Raw genomic sequence first — 19,598 nt, forward strand, 5'->3', positions numbered from 1 at the left:
CTGAGAAAGAGTCGCTATCCCAAAGAATACAGTGAGTTCCCAATTAGAAGAATAAACTACACTGTAAGCTAATCTGAAGGAACAAACAGCTTCAAAACATTTTAGCTGCTAAAATGTTGGACTAAATGAAATCTCAGAATTTCTGTAATGCAGCTTTGGTCCCCTCATCTTTAAATTTAGATTTGCAGCAATTGCATCGTGAGTCACTAGCCATAGGACACTTTAGCTTAATTCAACCGAAGGTTCGTTGATTATTATGGCATGTTGTATGGCAAATAAACAGCTCCTTGGATGGAAACTCCAGATAAAAGATAGGGGCAAATTCCATCTGTGGCATTTTACATAAATTAGGTAATGCTACTGGATTATTACCAAGTTGTCCATGCCAATGCAATACGAAAGATAAAGAGAAGGATTAAGGACAATGCTATACAGAGGCTCCAAAGTTGTTTTTCATCTCACACAACACACTGTTTTAGAAACAATTTATTAAAGCAAGCAAAGGAAACCCGAGGAGGTTAGTTCTGCATAATGATCCACTAGTTTAGTTCTTCCCTCTGTCAAAATATAGACAAACGTGGCTGTTTGCCATGGTGCCATTTGAAGAACAGCCTCCAGACTATCGTGTCTAATCCCTGCTGCAAACCGTTGCGTGTATCACGACATGGCACAACCCTAGTTTACCTCTTCTCATTTTCCCTTGACTGCATTATGCTCACCTTTCTCAATGGACTTCCTGGGCCAAAACTACGAGCTGTGACAGCTACAAAGCTGCAATTTCTCATAAGTAAACAATCATATTTCTGAATTGTCTCATTTTCATTCCTTGCATCATTCTAGCATATTTTCTTCCTTCCTGTAACATTTACTGCTTGCACAGAGACTTCTAAGTATTAACGTCTGCGAGGAACCGCACGGACTGCACAACCTCTCCCAACGGCAATAATTGAAGGGGAAGGTCCAGAAATGGAAAAGTAACATGCTGCTTCTAGTCTCCAAGGTTTTATCTGTGGGCATGGTGAAAGGTGTAATTGCTATATAATGAAAACTAATCTATACTTGAAACTCATCTGTATATCCCAGTTTCCTAGCTATTATATTCCAAGCTGTAATACCAAGGGAAGTGATACTACAAGAAACAGGCGTTTGGTTCCACATTCGTAAGGACAATAGAAATACCTGGGTAGACAAATGTCACTGCGTCACTCACAATGCAAGGTAGGAAAATAGTAAAAAAAGTTGTTATACATCTGACTAGTTACTAATCAAGTTCAGGCTTCAATCCAATTCTCAGTAGACAGCTATCCAGTTGCGGCATCAACAGCCACAAGTGGCTGTTTTTCTCTGCGTTTCTCTAGTTATGGTCTTATGCACCCAAAACGCCAAATGTAATCAAAATTTTCTTCTGAAAGTTTGGGTGGGTTAATTATTTTGTATTTACTCAGAGCGACTACATTATTACCCATCACGCACATTAAAGATCTTGATGTACTAGAGGAGACAGAAGCAACTTGCTCCCTACTGTGTTGTAGCTGGACTCCCACCAAATCCACACTGGTGAACATAAACTTGGAAATATATTGGGATACATAAACTTTGAAATGAGCCGGAAGGTTTAATAGATTGGACTCATTCCATCATTGCTAGTTTCAAATTAAAGTTTGTGAGAGAGGCAGTGCTGGTCTCAGTAGCCCGGACTGTCAGATCCCTTAAATGAAAACAGAGAAAACAGAGTTTCATCTGAAACATGGATAATACTGGTGAAACGCTCTGAAAGTCTTGGAAATGAAGTCATGTACGCAGGATTATCTATATACCTTGTTAACTCTACTAAAGCTATGATGAGATAAAAAGGCTCCTGAGAGATGGGAGAATGAGACTAAGCTGAAATCAGGGGTATACCTAGACCACCCAAGATATATAACAAATCTTCTACATGATACATCCTGTTATCTGAAATACTAAATATTTATCATTCAGGTGATCACCTATACGGGAGATGACAATAGATGATCTTGAAAATGAAAGCATAGATTTACTTTATTGAGGCAGAAACTGTCAAGGATCCATGTCAGGAATGACTGTCCTGAAGGGCTATTCAGTTGAAAACTGCTTATAACCTTGTCATCCATATCTAAGAGAGGAAAAAAAAATACTGCAACAGGCACAGACAGGGTCTACTGAGATAGCTATGGGGTGGGGAATAAAAAAACTATACTATCAAGGCGACTAGAAGAGTTTGTTCTATGACTGCTGTGTGTAAATGCACTAAAGAAAGAGAAAAAACAGGCAAACATCAGAGACGGGGAAAAGCTATTTAAACTAAAGAACAATATTGACACAAGATCAAAAGGACTGGAAATGAGTCACAAATAAATTTAATCTGGAAGTCCCTGCCCACGGTACGGTTCTGAGACAGCTCACTGAGTTTATAAAAGGCTCTCCAAACAGAATTAGAGGGATGTCTTCTGCAATCTATTTTGGAATTAAGCAACATTTTACATAAAAATGTGTATTTCATGTCATGAGCTTAATTTCAAACAATACGTGGACACTACGCATCACTAGTAAGTATCCCTAAAGAGATTAATTTCTTTTCAAATTTCTCCTAACTGTTCACAAAAATAGTTGATAAATAGCTAATAACGAGAGCACTGATGCTTAATAGCTTCATTAGGAGCAGATGTTCACCAACTGACTGGTTGCTCTAGCAAGCTACACGAAATTAGGGTTGCTAGGAAACCCAAGGAGGTCAGTCTGCCTGTTCAGCTGACAACAAAGTTCAGGACATACATTCCCTCCAATTGACAGCTATCTACCTGTCTCGTTTTTATCCACTTTAAAAACTTTGACTGTATCTCTCATTCTTTTTTTTATTTTCTTTTATTTCACTGCCACAGTTTGGTAACAAATGCTCTGGGAGGATGAACTAGTGGACACAACTCCAGGTTGTGTTCCAGCTTCGGTTTGATACAGCAAAGCGTACTGCATTTCACGCGGTGTGGAAGCAAGAGCTAAAAATGACTTTTTAGGTCTAACCCAACCTCGTGGACAGCCAGTTCAGGGATATTTCCCTCGTGGTTCCCAACCCGTTTCCATCGTGGTACTCAACACCAGTTTCTGTCGTGGTTCCCGACCCCACTTTCCATCATGGTTCCTGACTCCAATTTCCCCAGTGGTTCCTGACCCCAGTTTCCACTGCAGTTCCTGATCCCAGTTTCCATCGTGGTTCCCGACCACCTCTGCTTGCCAGACCTGCATGGAGACATGGCCACACGCAGGCAGCTCCCCTCCTAGTTGGGTTTATTCATTCTGGCTGGGTCAGGCCTAAACTTCTGGGGAGGACAGGCAAGCTCCAACTGTATCTTGTTTCAGCCAACAGCTCTGGATCCAAGCACAGAGAGGTGCAAGCGCATGGTTCACCCAACCCACCAGCCTCGGCAGTGGGGAAGGCAAAGACTCAGGCCAGGCTTGAGCTGCTCCCACTGGCGCTTGGGTGCAGCATAAAACCAGCTCTGAGCCTTCCCATCATGTGGTATCAGACTTAATGAATCCTCTCACAGCTGCCAGCGCTGTCCCAAGACTTTCCAGCAGAATCGGGCCCAGTGGCACCTGCTAAGCTCAAGCAGATCCAATGAGCGATTTACTCTGAAGTTGCTGTGTTAGGTTCCCCAACACTTAATACCTGGGTTTTTCCTTTATTCTGAACATCCCAGCCCCACCATTAGCTCTGATACTGAGAGCTGACTGTTCAGCAAGTGTAATTATCCCTTATTCTTTTAATTATTACTGATTGCTGCTGCTGCCTTCTTTTTTTCTGGAAGTTCTCACATGAGGCAAACAATTATTTTTCTCTGCATAAATCTAGATGCTGCCTAGCCATTCTACCCTTTCCATATACTACTAAAAATTTTAACTGAGATGCTTCCTTATTTCTCCTCTCGTGCCTGGCCTTGATATAAAAATGCTGTAGCAGTTCTGTACATTTCTGATATTACCTTTATGTCATGCTATGGAAAATATATCGAGTAATGGGAAACAGCTATGGTATCTTTTGATGCAATCCCTGTTGTCCAAAGCCACGCTATAGAACACATTCACTCAGCTCTTTTTTTTTATCTTAAGATACTAAAAAATAGCCCTTATCTTTCCATAACTTTTTAATGTATCTTTAGATATTATTAAATTGACAGTCTGCTCAATAAGGGAACAGATACTAAGAAAAAAAAAAGCCTAAGTTCAGTACTAATTGTACGGTATCGATGAAGACACAGAATCAGCTCAGGAAAGATCTTCTGTTTGACAAGCTTCGTTTGAAAATCGAATCAAAAAGTTTACCTGCTTCTAATGCCTTTCTAGCCTAAAACTGTGCAATCTTTCTTTTCCAAAAAAATGTAACAAAAAAAAGAAAAAGGATTGATACATACAAAGGTTTAGAATACAATATAAGAATGAATGTGAGAAAAAAAGTCCTGACGTTCAGTTTTACCAAAGAATTTAAAGAACAGCGGAAGAACAGGCAAAGAAAAATCACCAAATAGAGAAAAAGAAGATGGAAAAAAAATCTCTAAGCTAGAAAATAGGAAATTAGCTGCCAATTTTTAGGGATCGAGAGAGACAGAGCAAAAATGTGGGAGGGAGAGAAAGAGAGAGAGAGAGAAAGAGGGAGGACTGCGGTCATAGCTGACGTTTTCTCATACGAATCTCTCCGTTCTGGTCTGTGCACACACTGTTGAGGCTTTGACAGTTGGAAGCTACTAATTTTGGTACTACAAGGCTTACTGAGGTGGATTTATGTTCTTTATAGTCATTAACACCCTTCTGCTTCCTTGATGAAATAAAGGAATCCGTCAGAACAAACGCTGAAAACTGAACCAACTTCCCTCCCCCCAAAACGCTGGTCCACCAAAGACCCACTAATCAGAGAATTATATGCAAGACAAATAGCACTTTTCTAAACTTTTATGCAAACGGTCTCTTCTGTGTCCAGCAGAACAATAAAAATCTATTTCCCGAAGGATTCGGTGATATTTTGCACCAATTGCTTCACACACCAAATTTCAAGCTCGCCTTTTCAATCTTCTTCCTTACAAGTCTTTGGACCTTTTTTCAAAGTGTAACCCATTTTCATGATCTTTTCAATAACTTTTAAATTTTTAATTTGAACTTATGAAATCTACTTCTAACAATACCTAGAAAATTAAACACTTTGCTTAACTTTGTAACAATTTATCATCCTTACAATGTTCCTCAGTCACTTCTTACGGCTTAAACATAATATCATAAACAATATTCCTACAAATAAGTACAAAAAGTGTAGGCATAGCAAATTCTTTTTTTTTCCTTTAATAATACAATTAGGTTTTGTAAAACAAATATTGAAAACAAAGTAAGTCACTTCCTAATCAGAACAATATGTGACTGAATCAAGCATGAATAATGTATTTTCCTGCTACCACAATTTACCATTTCTTATTCTGATCAAATACCGTTGTACGGTAGATTCCTCCCCACCAATATTCCAGATATAAGATTGTGCTAAAATCCTTAATGCTTTAAAAAAAATCTAAACTATATTCATTAATGACCAGTTTCTATTCAGCATGCTTTTATGCCAAATGTTGCCCTACTTCAGCAATTTTTTTCCCCTCCTGGGAGACCTGGGCCTCTGATGCATTCGTGGAGAACAATCATCTCTTTTCTCTATGCCTTAACTTTGCTAAATTAAAAAAAAATCACTCTCAGAGAAAACACAGTTCAAAGCAAGCTAGACTGTGTATTAGAAGCCTAAGGAGGGAACATAGACCTGAACTGCTTTCAAGATTTGAGCTATTTTTTTCCAGGGCTTGAGCTAATTTTACTCTGCATAGTATCTCTATAATGTAAGCACAAGAGTCTCAACTCCTTGATCACCTCCAAAACTTTACTTTTTCCTATTCTGGTATGAATTCATCTCTTCTACAGGAAGTTTCCCATGGGAATTTTCATCATAGACCAGCACTAACATCATATGCACCTCTTCTCATCACTGAATCACAAGGGTAGCTCAGAGTAACACTTCCTCAGATGCACCCAGCATCTTCTCCTCTCCAATCGCTTCAAGCAGATTTCTACATTAATAGCTTCAGCACAGATAATCTTCCTTTCTGGACTAAATTTCATCCATTTTACGTGCAGCACTTTGGATTTCAAGACTATTGATTGATCCTTTTTTGGAGGGATGATGGTGCTCATCTTTGAGCCATCAACATATTTCATCAGTTTATATATATATTTTTTTAAAAAAAAAAAGCAAAGGTAACTAATGATTCACACTAGTAAAACTGTAAAAGAATGGTCCAAGAGCAATACTCAAAAAACTCCAATAATATTTGTAAGACCATTTTCCCTCCAGCCTTTTCTCACTGATTTGCTAAAAAGAGTGGTCCTGCAGCTTCAGCTACCAGCTGTTTTGGCAGCTTCAGCTACCAGCTGTTTTGGACATCCATGATGGAGGTACCCACAGGCCTTGCAACGACCTGACTCTCTCGAGCTAGCTGTCTTCCATCGGAGTTTTTGTCCATTTGTTTTCACTTTCAGGCGCTCTCTTTATTCTTAGTAGCTTTTCTTTGAAATTACTAGTGGTCCACTTATGTCTGAAACCTCTATTAGTTTTTCCCTTTCAGTTTAGAATAACCAAGACTTCAGTAGGAATTAGAAACAACAGCTGATTCAAAGTATATCGCACAATAGCATGTTTTGACATGTGAGAACATTACTAATGTGCCAGATGCCCTAGTTTCATCAAGTTAGTCCCTTTTTCAACATACTACCCTAGTCCCTTAACACTTCCCCGTAACTAAAGCATCTTGCTGGCTTGACATTGCCAAAATATCCCCCAACAGCCCGCACACAAGCTGTTAGGATATGAAAGCCTTCTCACTTCTCCTGTGCTTAAAAATAAAAACAAAAAACCTGAAGATTTTTCTAAATGGATGAGGAAGGTTGGTTACCTAGTAGAATTCATCTCCCACACGACTATTTCTCAGTTTCAGTCTTTCTACAATCCAGACTGTGGTTCTCTACATCACGGACAGCTTGCTCTTGAATTTCTTCTGGCTGATGCTCTTGCTTTCATCCTGGCACTGATCATAACAGTCAGTCCAGTGTAATTCTAAACTCTAAATCCTTAAAGACTATTTTACTTTGATACATGAACAGAATGGCACTCGTAATTGTGTTTGAAGGACAGAAACCTAATTTTTAACATTCCACGTGAAACCTTTCAAAGAAAGGATATCTGACTCAACTATGGGCTGCTAGAAGGTAAGAAGTCCAGACGAACATCTAATATTCTCAGAGAACGAATAGCAGGAAAGCTCTCAGTCTTGTTTTGGCCCTCAAATACCCTCCTAATCTCTCCATATTCCCAAGCGCCATGCACACTTCTCCCTACATAATCCAACAAAGCAAATGCTCCTACGCAGAGGCTATCGGTGGCTTATTAAAGGAGAAAGTAAGACTGCTTCCTTGCAGTTCCCCAGCTGGGACAGGAATTACATTAAAAAATACTCTGTTTACGAGCATTCAGGACAGTGCTAGCATTTCGTATGAGCGGGAAGAGCAACACTGTCGGGCTGCCCTGAGTAAAGCAAAAGTGGTAGCAATCGTGTCTGCAGAGATCTGGCTCTTTTCAACCAGCCCCGTGGGGACAACTGGATGTCTGGGTGTCCGGATGGCACCCACAACATGCCTCTGCAGCCTTAGAGAGATGTGATTTCCTCAGCTCCTTCCTGATCGACATTTTATATTTTCCTCAGCATTCAGGACACTCGGGTTTGATGCTGCTGCAGTCCCTAAGAGTTAAACCCAGGAATGGTGGAAAAAAAGATTTAATTATGGTCTGAGGTCAGACTGGAAAATGCAAAATAAAATGGATGAGTAGGTGCAGTAATTAATCTTAAGATCCATGAAATAAATAAGCTCCGTGCATTAGGAAGGGTTCCTGATTTGGTGCCTTTTAAAACAAATGGTATAGTAACAAGATAACTTATTTAAAAAGTAATACTTCTGTAAGATGTTTTGTCAGACTACCTAAGCAGACAGAACTTCCAAACCAGCTGTCATAAAAGGGACTGTATACTCATAAAACACTTCAAAATACATGTAAATCTACTTCCTCTCCTGATGTCATTCACCTACGAGGCACAATCTAAAATCATCCTTCAATTCCGAGTTTTCCCTAACTACAGTATGCCTGCATGATGCAAGCAGGCAGCCAGTTTATCATGAACCCACAACAAAACGTGCAGCATTCTCTACCTAGAAGTAAATAATTAAGACTTTGGTTGTTTGGCACCGCTTTCCTTAATTATGATCTGGAAAGCGTTCAGTAACAGAATTGTTAGTTTTCCCTTCAATCACACACCGGAAAATGAAACTTTCTACACTGTGAAAAGGTATCCGGGCTTAATTTGAATGTTATCAGCTCTCTTGAAATTCATATATTATAACGGAAGAAGTGAAAAATGAAGGAAATGAATGAAATAAAAGAATGAATGAAAGCAAAAATTTGTTTCAGAACTTTTCCTGTGGTGACGCTTGGTTCTTAGACCATTACTGCTTATATTGTCTTCACAGTTTATGTATAATCATTCCTTTTCAGTTGTTCGGCATATCATATTGCATTGCATTATATTATATGATAATTATTATCACATTTAGCACTTTTAGATTTGTCCACAGTTCTAAATTCCTAAATCAAATTTCTCTGATAAACCTTCACTCTTCTGCATATGAGGACCATCGAGAAAAGATCAGGATCTTGTCTTTACCTGGAGGTTGCAACCAACGAGGGAAGTCAAGTTTCTTCTGTTTTGTGCAGGAGAATTATTTCAAAGAAACTTTCGGTGTGCAGCATGCAGAACACTGGGAACCTCTCGCCTAAGAGGCAGGTCTCAGATTTGAACGTAGCAATATCCCGGTTCCAGCCTATTGCGAGTCCAATCCACAGTGTATCCCAAATTCAGCACATTTCAAGTTCAATCAACAGCATTTTACTCATGCCATTTGTACCTACGCTAATTTTGCTACAAAATGCAGAAGAGTACTGTCGAACTGGTGTTTGGCCTCAAAATTTTGCCTGCTTGCAAAATTTAGCAACATAAATCAAATAAAGATTGAAAAAATATTGCAGTGCAAGCAACTCCAAATGCCGCCACCTGACTGTTTCCAAGTCTAACTGCAGAACTTGCATTAACATATGTCTTAGAAGAGTCTTGGTTCCCCTCATTAAACTCTGCAGGCTATGTTTCTTTGATTTGATGAAGTTAATATAGTCACCTTAAAACCACATCTATTCCTACATTTGGTTTGTTGCCCAGCAGTAAAAAGAAAATAAGACATAAATTTCAGAGAACATTGAACTTGCTGGTATTGAGCAGGATTATGTTTTTCAATTACGTGTGATTTAATAACCTCCCTAATAGACAACTCCATTTTAAAGAGATGTCCTAAATCTTAAAATCAATTTTAACAACACATTAAGAACTCTCACTCTGCCCTTTGACATATTTTCTTTTTCTAAGATCCTTTCTGTTTTAAATATTTTTCCTGCCTAGTCATCTACATCATATGAAATCACAAACAACATTGTCCACCAAAAGCCACCTTTTCTCTCCGTACAACTACTTTTAGAGCTGACTTCTGACCCTCAGACCGACATTTTAGTGCCACTAACTTTTAACAGTTTTCCCTTGCACGTAATGCAAAGACAGGATAGTCAAATTTACATGAAAAATTATTTCAATGCGTTTTTATAATTTTAGAAGTGTAATATTGCTCTAGTATGAATTAAATATGTCATATTTAAAAGGAATTTTGAATTCCAGCTTGTACAAGAGCCAGTCTTTTTTTAATCAAAATCTTATTAAATATTCATTCATGTTTCAGTGTAAGCATATATAATGCAGAAAACCTTTCAATGTAACCCTCAATATGGCAAAAATCTTGAATAATCATAGAATCAATTTTACTGCATAAGACTGTGGCAACATTTCTTAGCCAAAATATGCAAAGATTGTATTAAAATGATTGCTAGTATTAGATAAAAATTAAAATGCAGGCAATTCTTACCTACCTAAAGAAAGCTTAAAGCTGATCAAGGCTGTGATTACAAGAAGTACTATGATTAGGAGAAAGAAGCACCTCAACCTGCTGACAGTACCACATTAAAAAAAAAGTAACAGCAAAAATAATATAATCAGTAACACCAATAAAGGGGAAGAGGCAGGAAAAGAAAACTTGCAAAAAATTGCCTTAGTAATTATATACATTAAGATTATAGTTCTTTTTTGCTAGAAAACGTAATGTTTAAAGAACTTTTAAGATCGCTTTCCTAAGTTTACCTTCCTGTTGGACCTCAGTGTAGACCACCATCAATGACAGAGCTGATTCCTACAAGGTAGTTGCGATCTCTAATAAACCACACGAGAACAGACATACTGCTTCCATTATTTCCATATTTCAGGAAAAAATAACACAGATATACCAAATTCACATTTCACGTTATGTCGCAGATGATCTGAAACCCAAAACTCTTTACTGTGCCTAAAGGAGCTGAACGGGAGATACATTCAGGCCAAAATGCCAACTCAAACTCTGGCAGACAATGTCACACTGTGTAAATACTGACACACAAACACATGCTTGATTGTCCAGACAGCCCAGCAACTCCTTATTATTCCCACCTACCAAACTGAGAACATAATCTTTAAATTCCTATTCCATCCTCTACAGAAATAAAAAAGGTGGCCCTCATTGCCATGGTGGCCTTTCCAAAGGACCCCCGTGGCTTTCCTTGTGGCGACTGCAGTCAGGGTCACCTGGCTACAATGTAGTAAAATCAACTAAACGAAGATTTAACTACCAAATATCAGAAGTTATAGTTAATTAAAAGAAACCTCTCCATTGGTTTTTATTTTCATTTTCCTTTCTGTTTTCAAGAAGAATGGGGCATTTCATCAAAATGTCCTTTTCGATAATCTCCTCTGTGAGTTACACCTTCTACACGGATGTAATTTTTGTTATGCAAAATAGATAATATGTTCAATAATGATTTCAGATTTGGAAAGTATCAGACATGAAAACAAGGCAGACTTCTGCCAAACCAGTATTTTCTGCTGCAAAACCTTTCCAAAAAAATTTTAGTCTTTTAATCTCTTACCTTACTTTCTTGACAATGTCACCAACCTTAAGTAATCTATATAAGGATATACCATATATATGTTGTGGCAAGCCAAGTATTTTGAGATCCCATAGGATCTCCCTTTCTGTGATTTGTCTAATACAGAAAATCACAGCGTAGGTCACACTCAGCCTACAGACTGTGTCAAAGGATTCTGCAGCGGTCTGTGAGGCAGCGAGTATCCCAGGCAGTGTTCCCATGGGCTGAAAGCTATACTAACAATGACACTTTAACTGAATTAAACAGCAATATCAGAAATTACCAACAGCACAGGCACGCTGATCTTACTGTAAATCAGCACTGCATTCATGTTTTCCTGCGGGCAGATCAAAATGTCCATGAATTACCATTTAGGCAGGAATAGCGAACACAATCCAAGCATTCCAAACACCTCTTTTACTACAGAAATGGTGGCATTCACCAATTAGAAGACAACTAAAAGAGGAAAAATAAGAAAATGTGGAAAAAAAACCCCACATTTTTCCTCTTTAAGACTCTCTCCCATACAAAATGGGCAAGGGAAGATTTTCAGACACCGAGCTCAGGCTGCAAACCCCTTGAAGGCCAGGGGAGCTCAGCAGACTGAGATGACACCAAAGCGACCCGTTGGAGATGGACCTCATAACTCACGTCTGACACAAGACGCTTAGTTCACGGATAAGGAGCAGGGAGACCATGGTCAATGCAAGTCCTGCAAGCAAGGGCTACCAAATCCCTGAGGGTCTCTTAAGAGCAGAGGCCAGATAAGCACAATTTCAGAGAGAAATGTTTACAGTTAAAGTCTGACATGTATACAACACATTATTTTAAAGCATTACCAATTTCCATGTTCTCACCTTACAAATTTTAATGTATCAGTTGAGGATGGTCTGTATGCTTGAAAAACAAACAGCATTTAGAGTAAATGTACATAAGTACTGGAGTGTGGGGCCTTTGGAGTGTAGACTTTGAGGTCTCCTTATTTTTAACAGTTAACTCAGCCAATAGTGATGTATCGCTGGTCCTTAAAATTGGTCGTCTCTACGTCATAACATTCATTAAAACAAGGAGTATCCAGTTAAGCTTGCTTTAAAAACAAAAGGCTTTGAAAACAATTTTCTGATGAACTGGAGATTTTCTCGGTAAACCGTCACTGTAATAGAAGTGTTGGAGATAAAACATCACATGTTCCAAAACCTCTAAATAAGCCTTGTTAAGAACCTCAGACAGAAGTCACATTTTCATGACTCTTCAGAATTAAATTAATTCAATACTTCATAATTTGAACATCATTCTGAATGCACAATTAAGAGAAGTTGTTCTTCTCCACTACCCAAAGTAATAACCTTTTCTGTGCTTGAAAAGCTAGAGTAATGGAAATGCCTAGATTATGATAATAAATATACCACAAAGTTTACTATAATTCCATAAGAAAACATTTTAGAGATATTACTCCATAATACACACTATCAGGTAAAGGGAAAGATTAAGCAGCAGCCAACTCTCATACAAAACCACCAGGACCACAAATCACAGGGAGAAGTGCGTACTCAGGTCTCACAGTTGCTATCACCAAACACTGATACTTAAAATAAAATAGACTCAATTTTATGTTTATCTTCATCCAAGCAAAAATATCCAAAGAAAAAAACCCTAGCAAATCCTTCTGTATGGCTGATTGAAAATTAATTGTAAATGAAAACTGTAGCATTCTCATGGACAGCACACTGTAAACAGGTTTGATGATTTGACGTTACAAAGAACATTATTAAGAAGAAAATACTGCCAAAAAGTACAAACCAATACATTCTCAAAAAAAAGATCATCAATAGATTCCCATGTTACTCACCCCACTGAAGAGGAGCCAGCTGTAGATGCTCTAGGACCAGTTGATTGAGAACACCTTCCACACTGGCTTCCCCTTCACGCTTCAGAGAAGGGTAAATTAGAATTAAGGAAAACTTTGATCCAGAGAGAAAAAGAGCAGGTAATGCACACAACTTTTATTACTGAAAATCAAAACTGCATCCTAGAGACTCATTAAAGGTGAAGGCTACAGGCTTGGTCTTATTAACTCATGAATTGGCTGATGATAATAATTAGAACAGCTGATAACTTCAGATATCAAGATGACAAATTAAGAACAACCTGAACATGAAAAGGGTTAAATTTAACAGGGCAATACAAAACAGAACAAATGTACGATGGGATAACTGTGACTGCTGGCTAGACGCCAGTTCTGTAGAGGCAGAACTAAGGGCAGTGAAGCACTGCAACAGACTGTTGGGAAAAGCAGAATCCCTGTTTCTTGAAGGGCTTCAAAAACAGGTTCTAATATAAAAGGTTAAACAATATCCAGTGTAACCTACAGATAGCATTTTCCATTTAAACAAATTAATACCAGTTTCCTGTGGGATGTATCCACCAAAATAACACTTTTTTAAACAAAATTAAGGTCATGAATACCTTATAAACTTAAACGTATTAGAGGCACGGGAAGAACAGCTGCCTATGCGCTTTAACCACACTGACGGAAAATCATGCAAACTTTCAGCTCTAATCTTGGATGTTAGGAAAAGCAGCCTTAAGTAGGGTTCCTCATTCAATTAAACCTAAGTCCCAGGCTCAAGTACACTTGGTTACCGGTGAGTGTCAAGTACAGCACACTGCCATTGAACAGACAGCCTCTAACTATAGAGGAGCATGGACAGTGTAATCCAAAGAACCAGCCAGCATCCTTGCGATGAAGAACAGGGTTGAACCAGGAAACGAAGACTGCTCCTCAGACCCTGCGCCCAAGGCAGTGGAGATGGTGGAGCTGCCCTAGCTACCAGAAAGCATCGCCACTGCTGCATCAGAGGTGACAGCTGGATAGGTGAGGGATCTGACAGCAGGTAGACATCGGCTCTGGCCAACCATCAGGAATACATCCAATAGTATCCTGTGAACAGTTTGGGCAAGGATTCACAAGCCTTATGTCCCAGGCCTGATCAGTTACAGATTAACTCCAATTCTGCATTTAATTGCTCCGAAACCATCTCTCCCCACTTCCGTGAACTATGATTCAGAAAAAGGAAAACCTACTTTGGCAGTCTGAGTTTCAGAAAAAAAGACCAGGAGCAAACTCACTCAATACCCTAGTCCTGTAGGTCAGCTGCTTTCTGGACGTTGAGAAGGTTTATGTCACCGACTTTGGAGCTCACAGAGCATACTGTAGTCGACGGTGAGTATCAACCAGAATGAGCTGGTCTTGCATGCGTGGGGAGGAAGCCAGGAAGGCAAATCATCTTTTCCAGAGACATGACCCTTGTAAGCCTGTTGCCCAAGTAAGAGTTAACAGTTACCCTTATGGTACAAAGTTGTACCAAAGCCAGTGAATGAAGCTTCTCACTGATATCATCTAAATATTTATGGTCTCTAACACCATAAATACCTTAATCTCTTGCAGCCATCCAAACCTAGAGCATGGGTCAGATCTGTCCAATATCACGCATTGCTCTCCTTACTAGAAGGTCACTATAAATTTTGGGTGGCTGCAGAATTTCAAGGTTTCTGAGCTAAAGTTTCCAGTGGGAATGATCTCTCCATGGGTCAAAAACAGATCACAGATTTCCTGCTCCTTTAGTTAGCACTGCCTGTCTTTTGGGGTGCAAGATGAGACTCTCAAAAGCATGGAAAAGTTAGGTGGAATGATCACCAGATGCCAGAGTATCTTTTCCTCATGGTAGGCACACCTTGTAAAGTTTGCAGATGCCAGCACTTCGTTTGGGAATGCACATATTGCTAACAACAGAGATCTCAGGAGTTACTCCCACTAAACTCAGCAAATGAAAACGTAAGCGCTTCTCAAGCTTTTCAACCCATGAAACAAAACAAGAAAAATAAATTAAAAACAACAGAATGAAAGTACTACAGAGAGTCTGGGAGGCAGTTTGCCTGAAACAGGAACAAGAGGCCCCTGTCTCAGGTAGGTTGAGAGGAACAGATGGACACAGACTCAGAAATGCTCCTTTTCCAATTTATCAACCTTCAAATAAAATAATCATAGGTAAAGAGGTGTCCAACCATAATTAAGGGCTAAACTCCTCTTGATAACAAGATAGATCAAGGTTCCACCCAACTACCCCAAAATTAGTGGAGCTGTCTTACTCAAAAATAGATCTAAGATAGAAGAATCTATGAGCTTTTATAAACCACTCCTAAGCATGATCCAATACTTTTTCTGCAAAATCTCTGGAAAGAGAAGCACATAATCTGACAGATAAAATTATCTTCTCCTATATGTTATTCAGAAGAAAATGAACAGGTACTGCACATAACTAATTTCTACCAGAGGACATAATTTTAAAGGATGTATGGGAGGCAAAAAAAAAGTCTTAAAAACCTCAGATTAAAATGAGATCTAGCAATTAGTGATTTTTAGAATCAAGAACTCAAGGAGATGTAGAAGAGGGGGATGAATACAACTTTTTTTTCTAAACAATCCTCATTATGGCCTCATACAGACTGAAAAATATCTTAACTAGCTTTAATTTCCCTAAAAGGACTAGAATTGAAAAATTCACAAACCTCAAAGAGCCTGAATGCCCTAAATAACATTAAAGAAAAGCACCTATTTGGAAAACTGAAGGCAGTAGAATATCACTTCCCAAAAAGTATCACTGCTGAAAAATAAGACCTGGGACACCAACACAACAGAACAATTTCCATAAACCGAGTTATAGGATAGGGAATACATAATTTGGATTACTGTATAGAGATAGCAGATAAATATTTCTTTTAGTACATCTTTAGTGTAAGGAATATAAGTGAGAGAAAAACTAATAAAAAGGCAATATTTTAAAGAAGTTTTAAAACAGAGTGGCTGCCATTAACTGTAATGTTAAACTAACTTAACTGTAATTTACTTACAACAAGCTCACAGAGGTGCCTAGAATATTACAAATTTTTACTGCTTAAAGCTCCATGGAAAGCTTAATGTCTCAGATACCATTATAAAATGACTATAAAAAGGGTGATTCTCCATACTTTACTATTGGTAAATGCTATCAAAGCAGATCCGTGTATTCATAACAAAAACACATCTTGTAATTTCAAATTCAGCACAGCAATGCATCTACAGATTATTTACTAAAGCCAGCTTCTTAAAGGAGGTGCAGAAGATTTGCTATGCATGCGATATTTCTTCAGAGGCCCACTAATAAAAGAAAGAGTAGTTCTCCAAGGTGGTAGAATAACCAGAAGAAAGTCTATATTTAAGCTGCTCTTCCTACTCCATGACAAGGACTTACAGTGATAAAAAATATGCATACCTATGCTTCAAATAACACAAAAAGGGTAGGCCTACACTTCCTAAGTCCTGTGGCCCATTTTGGGCTCTCCAGTACAAGACACCGAAACACTGGACAAAGTCCCCTGGAGGACTACCAAGATGGTTAGAGGGCTGGAGCACAGGACAGATGAGGAGCAGTTGAGAGAACAGGGTTTGTTCAGCCTTAAGAAGAGAAGGCTAATGAGAAATCTCGTTGCTGTCTGTCTTAGTGGGAGGTTATAGAGAAGACGGAAACAGACTTTGCTTGGAAGAGCACAGTGGTAGGAAGAGGGGCAATGGACACAAGCTGGGAACACCTGAAATTTCAATTAGATACAATGACAAAATTCTTAATATTGAGTGTGTTGAAACCCTAGAAAAGGTTTCCCAGAGAGACTGTGCAATCTCCATCCTTGGGGATGCTTGAGTGGACAAGGCCCTGCACAGCCTGACCTACTTGGGCCTGCTTTGAAGATGAGGTTGGACTACATGACCAGAAAAAATCCCTTCCAGCCTAAATCATTTTATGACTCTGTAACTAATAATGAAAATACAGTGTAATCTGTATCCAAGTTTATCTTACTCTCAGTGATATAGTAAAACAATGATCTTTATTAAAATCTGTATTAAAACAATGGTCCAAGCTTTTTGAGTATCCATTGTATCTCTATGACATCCTCTCTCTCTCTCTCTCACACACACACACACATACACACAGACAAAATTAAAAAGTAAACAGAAATTTAGAACAGCCACCAAGATGAAGATTCAAAATTCCCTGTATATCTAGCTCCACTTAAGCTCTGCTGCAAAGTAGACTCAAAGACAAAAATCACTTAAACTGACTGAGGGGCTCAGTATGGCCGCTATGGTCTAACCATGCCAAATGGACACAGATAGCATTGAATTAAATGTTATCCACCTGTGTCTCCTGAGTGTACATCAGACAGTTATATAGAATTGCTCATTTAGTGGTACTACGGTCCGAATATTTTAGCAAACTCATCGCCATGGAGTATATAAGTAACCAGCATATGCAGTAGTAAGATCAGAGAGCAAAAAAAGAGAAAAAGCCTAACTCAGCCTGCCTATCTTCTACGAAATGCCTTTGGATGTCAGTTAAAGCAAAAACCTTGGAGCAGCGAGCGCCAGTATATCCTTCCGTTCTTACCTCAAAGTGGAACTTGATACGTAACAAAATTTTAAGATCTAGAATTTCAAATGCATTGAAAAATTTGCACAGATAGATAAACAGAAGTATAGATTGCTGAAGTCAAGTTGGACTTTGCAGAAGACATTAACTTACATAAACCTCCAATCGTTTTGCTGAACTCTCACCGTGATTAAAAAGTTGCCATTCCATCGGAGTCAGCTGCTTAAACGTCTTTAGGGACCTGGGCCTCGGCTCCTACCACATAATCTTTATTATTAGCACTGTATGCATCAGCCTGGAATGAAACAGTTGACTCTCAGTTTCCAGTGCAACTGTTCATATTTGGCAGTTTAAGACACCATATTTTTATTTGCACAAGCAAACAAGTTTCAACTGGGGCCTCAGAGCCAATGAACGCATAACTACCAGATGCTGTTTGAAAAAAAAAAACAACTAATTTTTTAGAGTACACCCTTATTTCATGTTTCTTTAGCAACAGATTGTATATAATGCAAACTGTTTCATACTGAAAACCTGAATGACAGTCAAATGAACTAGTTATTTCCCTAAGGCAATATTTTTCTTTGATAATATCCTGATTGTCTCATGTGTGCTTAGGTATCCACAATCCTAACAGAGCATGCTACCTGAAACCTACTGCTTAGGAAGACCGGGGATTATATTTTTAAAAAAGTTTTCTGTCTTAAAACTGACTTTTTTCTCTCTGCTATGCAGCACTCCACCTTTTGCATCCTTCTAAAATTTATTTTCAGTAACATTTCTCAGTTCCTTTGCAAATAAATACAGGTGGAAGCAACCACACCATCATAAACAAATTAGGAAATGGTCATAAATAAAATTTACACTAATGAAAAACAAATTTAAATGATTAATGATCACACTTTATTTATAGCAGTAGCCTTAGTCATATTTTAAGTTTTCAGCTTGATTATTATTGTGGTTCTTTATTATTAAAACTAATTACACACAGTTATTAAGGTTCTTAAGTAACTGTTACTACTGCAAGCAATTGCTGATGCTAAGAAGCTGCATGGAAATATAAAGCTCCCTCCAACCGAAGTATTTCTACGGAAACCTTTCCTGACGTACAAAAGTGCAAAAACACACAACATTTTCATAACCGGAGGTTCATAATTATGATCATGATAAAATCTTAAAAGCTGCACAGACAAATGGTTAGAAAAGCAAATTTCAGTAACAATTATCAATGGTTTGCTGTCAAGCCCAGACAGCATATCAAATGGCGTAACTCAAGGTTCCATAAAATACCTAATCTTTTAAATATTTTGATTAGCTATTTAGATGACGAAACAAATAAAATCCATAAAACTTTGCATTTGGAACCCTGAATTCAGAAATTTAATAAACCAAGATCGACTAGATGAAATTCAATGAAGAAAAGGTCCAAGCATCAGGAAGAAATCAAGAAATTCATAAACGGAAGTTGGGAATAATTGCCTAATAGAGACCAGTTATGCTGGACCACATGCAAAATATTGATGGGTAGCGACATGGGACACTGTTGCAAGAAGACAGGTCTCACTCTCAGAGTACGCATCACTTTTGACACACAGAAGGCAAATCTTTTATTCCATGAGAAGCCTCACCTTATGTTTTCAGCTCTGCATTGTACTCACCGAGAATATAGCTACATTGCTGACATGGCTGAAATATAATGTGGTTTGAAGAAAAGCTGACAATTGGCTTTAAATATAGAAAGTAAAAACAAGAGAAAGGGACACTGAATACAATTTCCAGAATGTAAGAAAAACTGCAAATATGACAGGCTTCATGTACATCACTAAAATTAATGCTGAAGTAAGAAAAAAAGTGTTAGAAAAACCAAAAATGGAACGTGATATTTAAATTGGCAGTGGGGCTCTCATTTTTAAAGGCTATTTGGGCCGGGC

General features: G+C 38.4%; 1 protein-coding gene across 4 annotated transcripts in view; it reads right to left on the reverse strand.

Annotated features, from left to right (window-relative positions):
- The window catches only part of TRAPPC9 (trafficking protein particle complex subunit 9), a 455,157-nt gene that overhangs the window by 212,724 nt on the left and 222,835 nt on the right, over positions 1–19,598 (reverse strand). For all 4 annotated transcript variants that reach the window (XM_064507900.1, XM_064507899.1, XM_064507902.1 and 1 more), the window contains one exon: positions 13,053–13,143. In XM_064507900.1, the coding sequence (XP_064363970.1) occupies positions 13,053–13,143 (91 nt within the window). The remainder of the gene's footprint in view (positions 1–13,052; positions 13,144–19,598) is intronic.

The sequence above is a fragment of the Dromaius novaehollandiae genome, chromosome 2 (assembly GCF_036370855.1).
Source record: "Dromaius novaehollandiae isolate bDroNov1 chromosome 2, bDroNov1.hap1, whole genome shotgun sequence".
Classification (NCBI taxonomy): Eukaryota; Metazoa; Chordata; class Aves; order Casuariiformes; family Dromaiidae; genus Dromaius; species Dromaius novaehollandiae.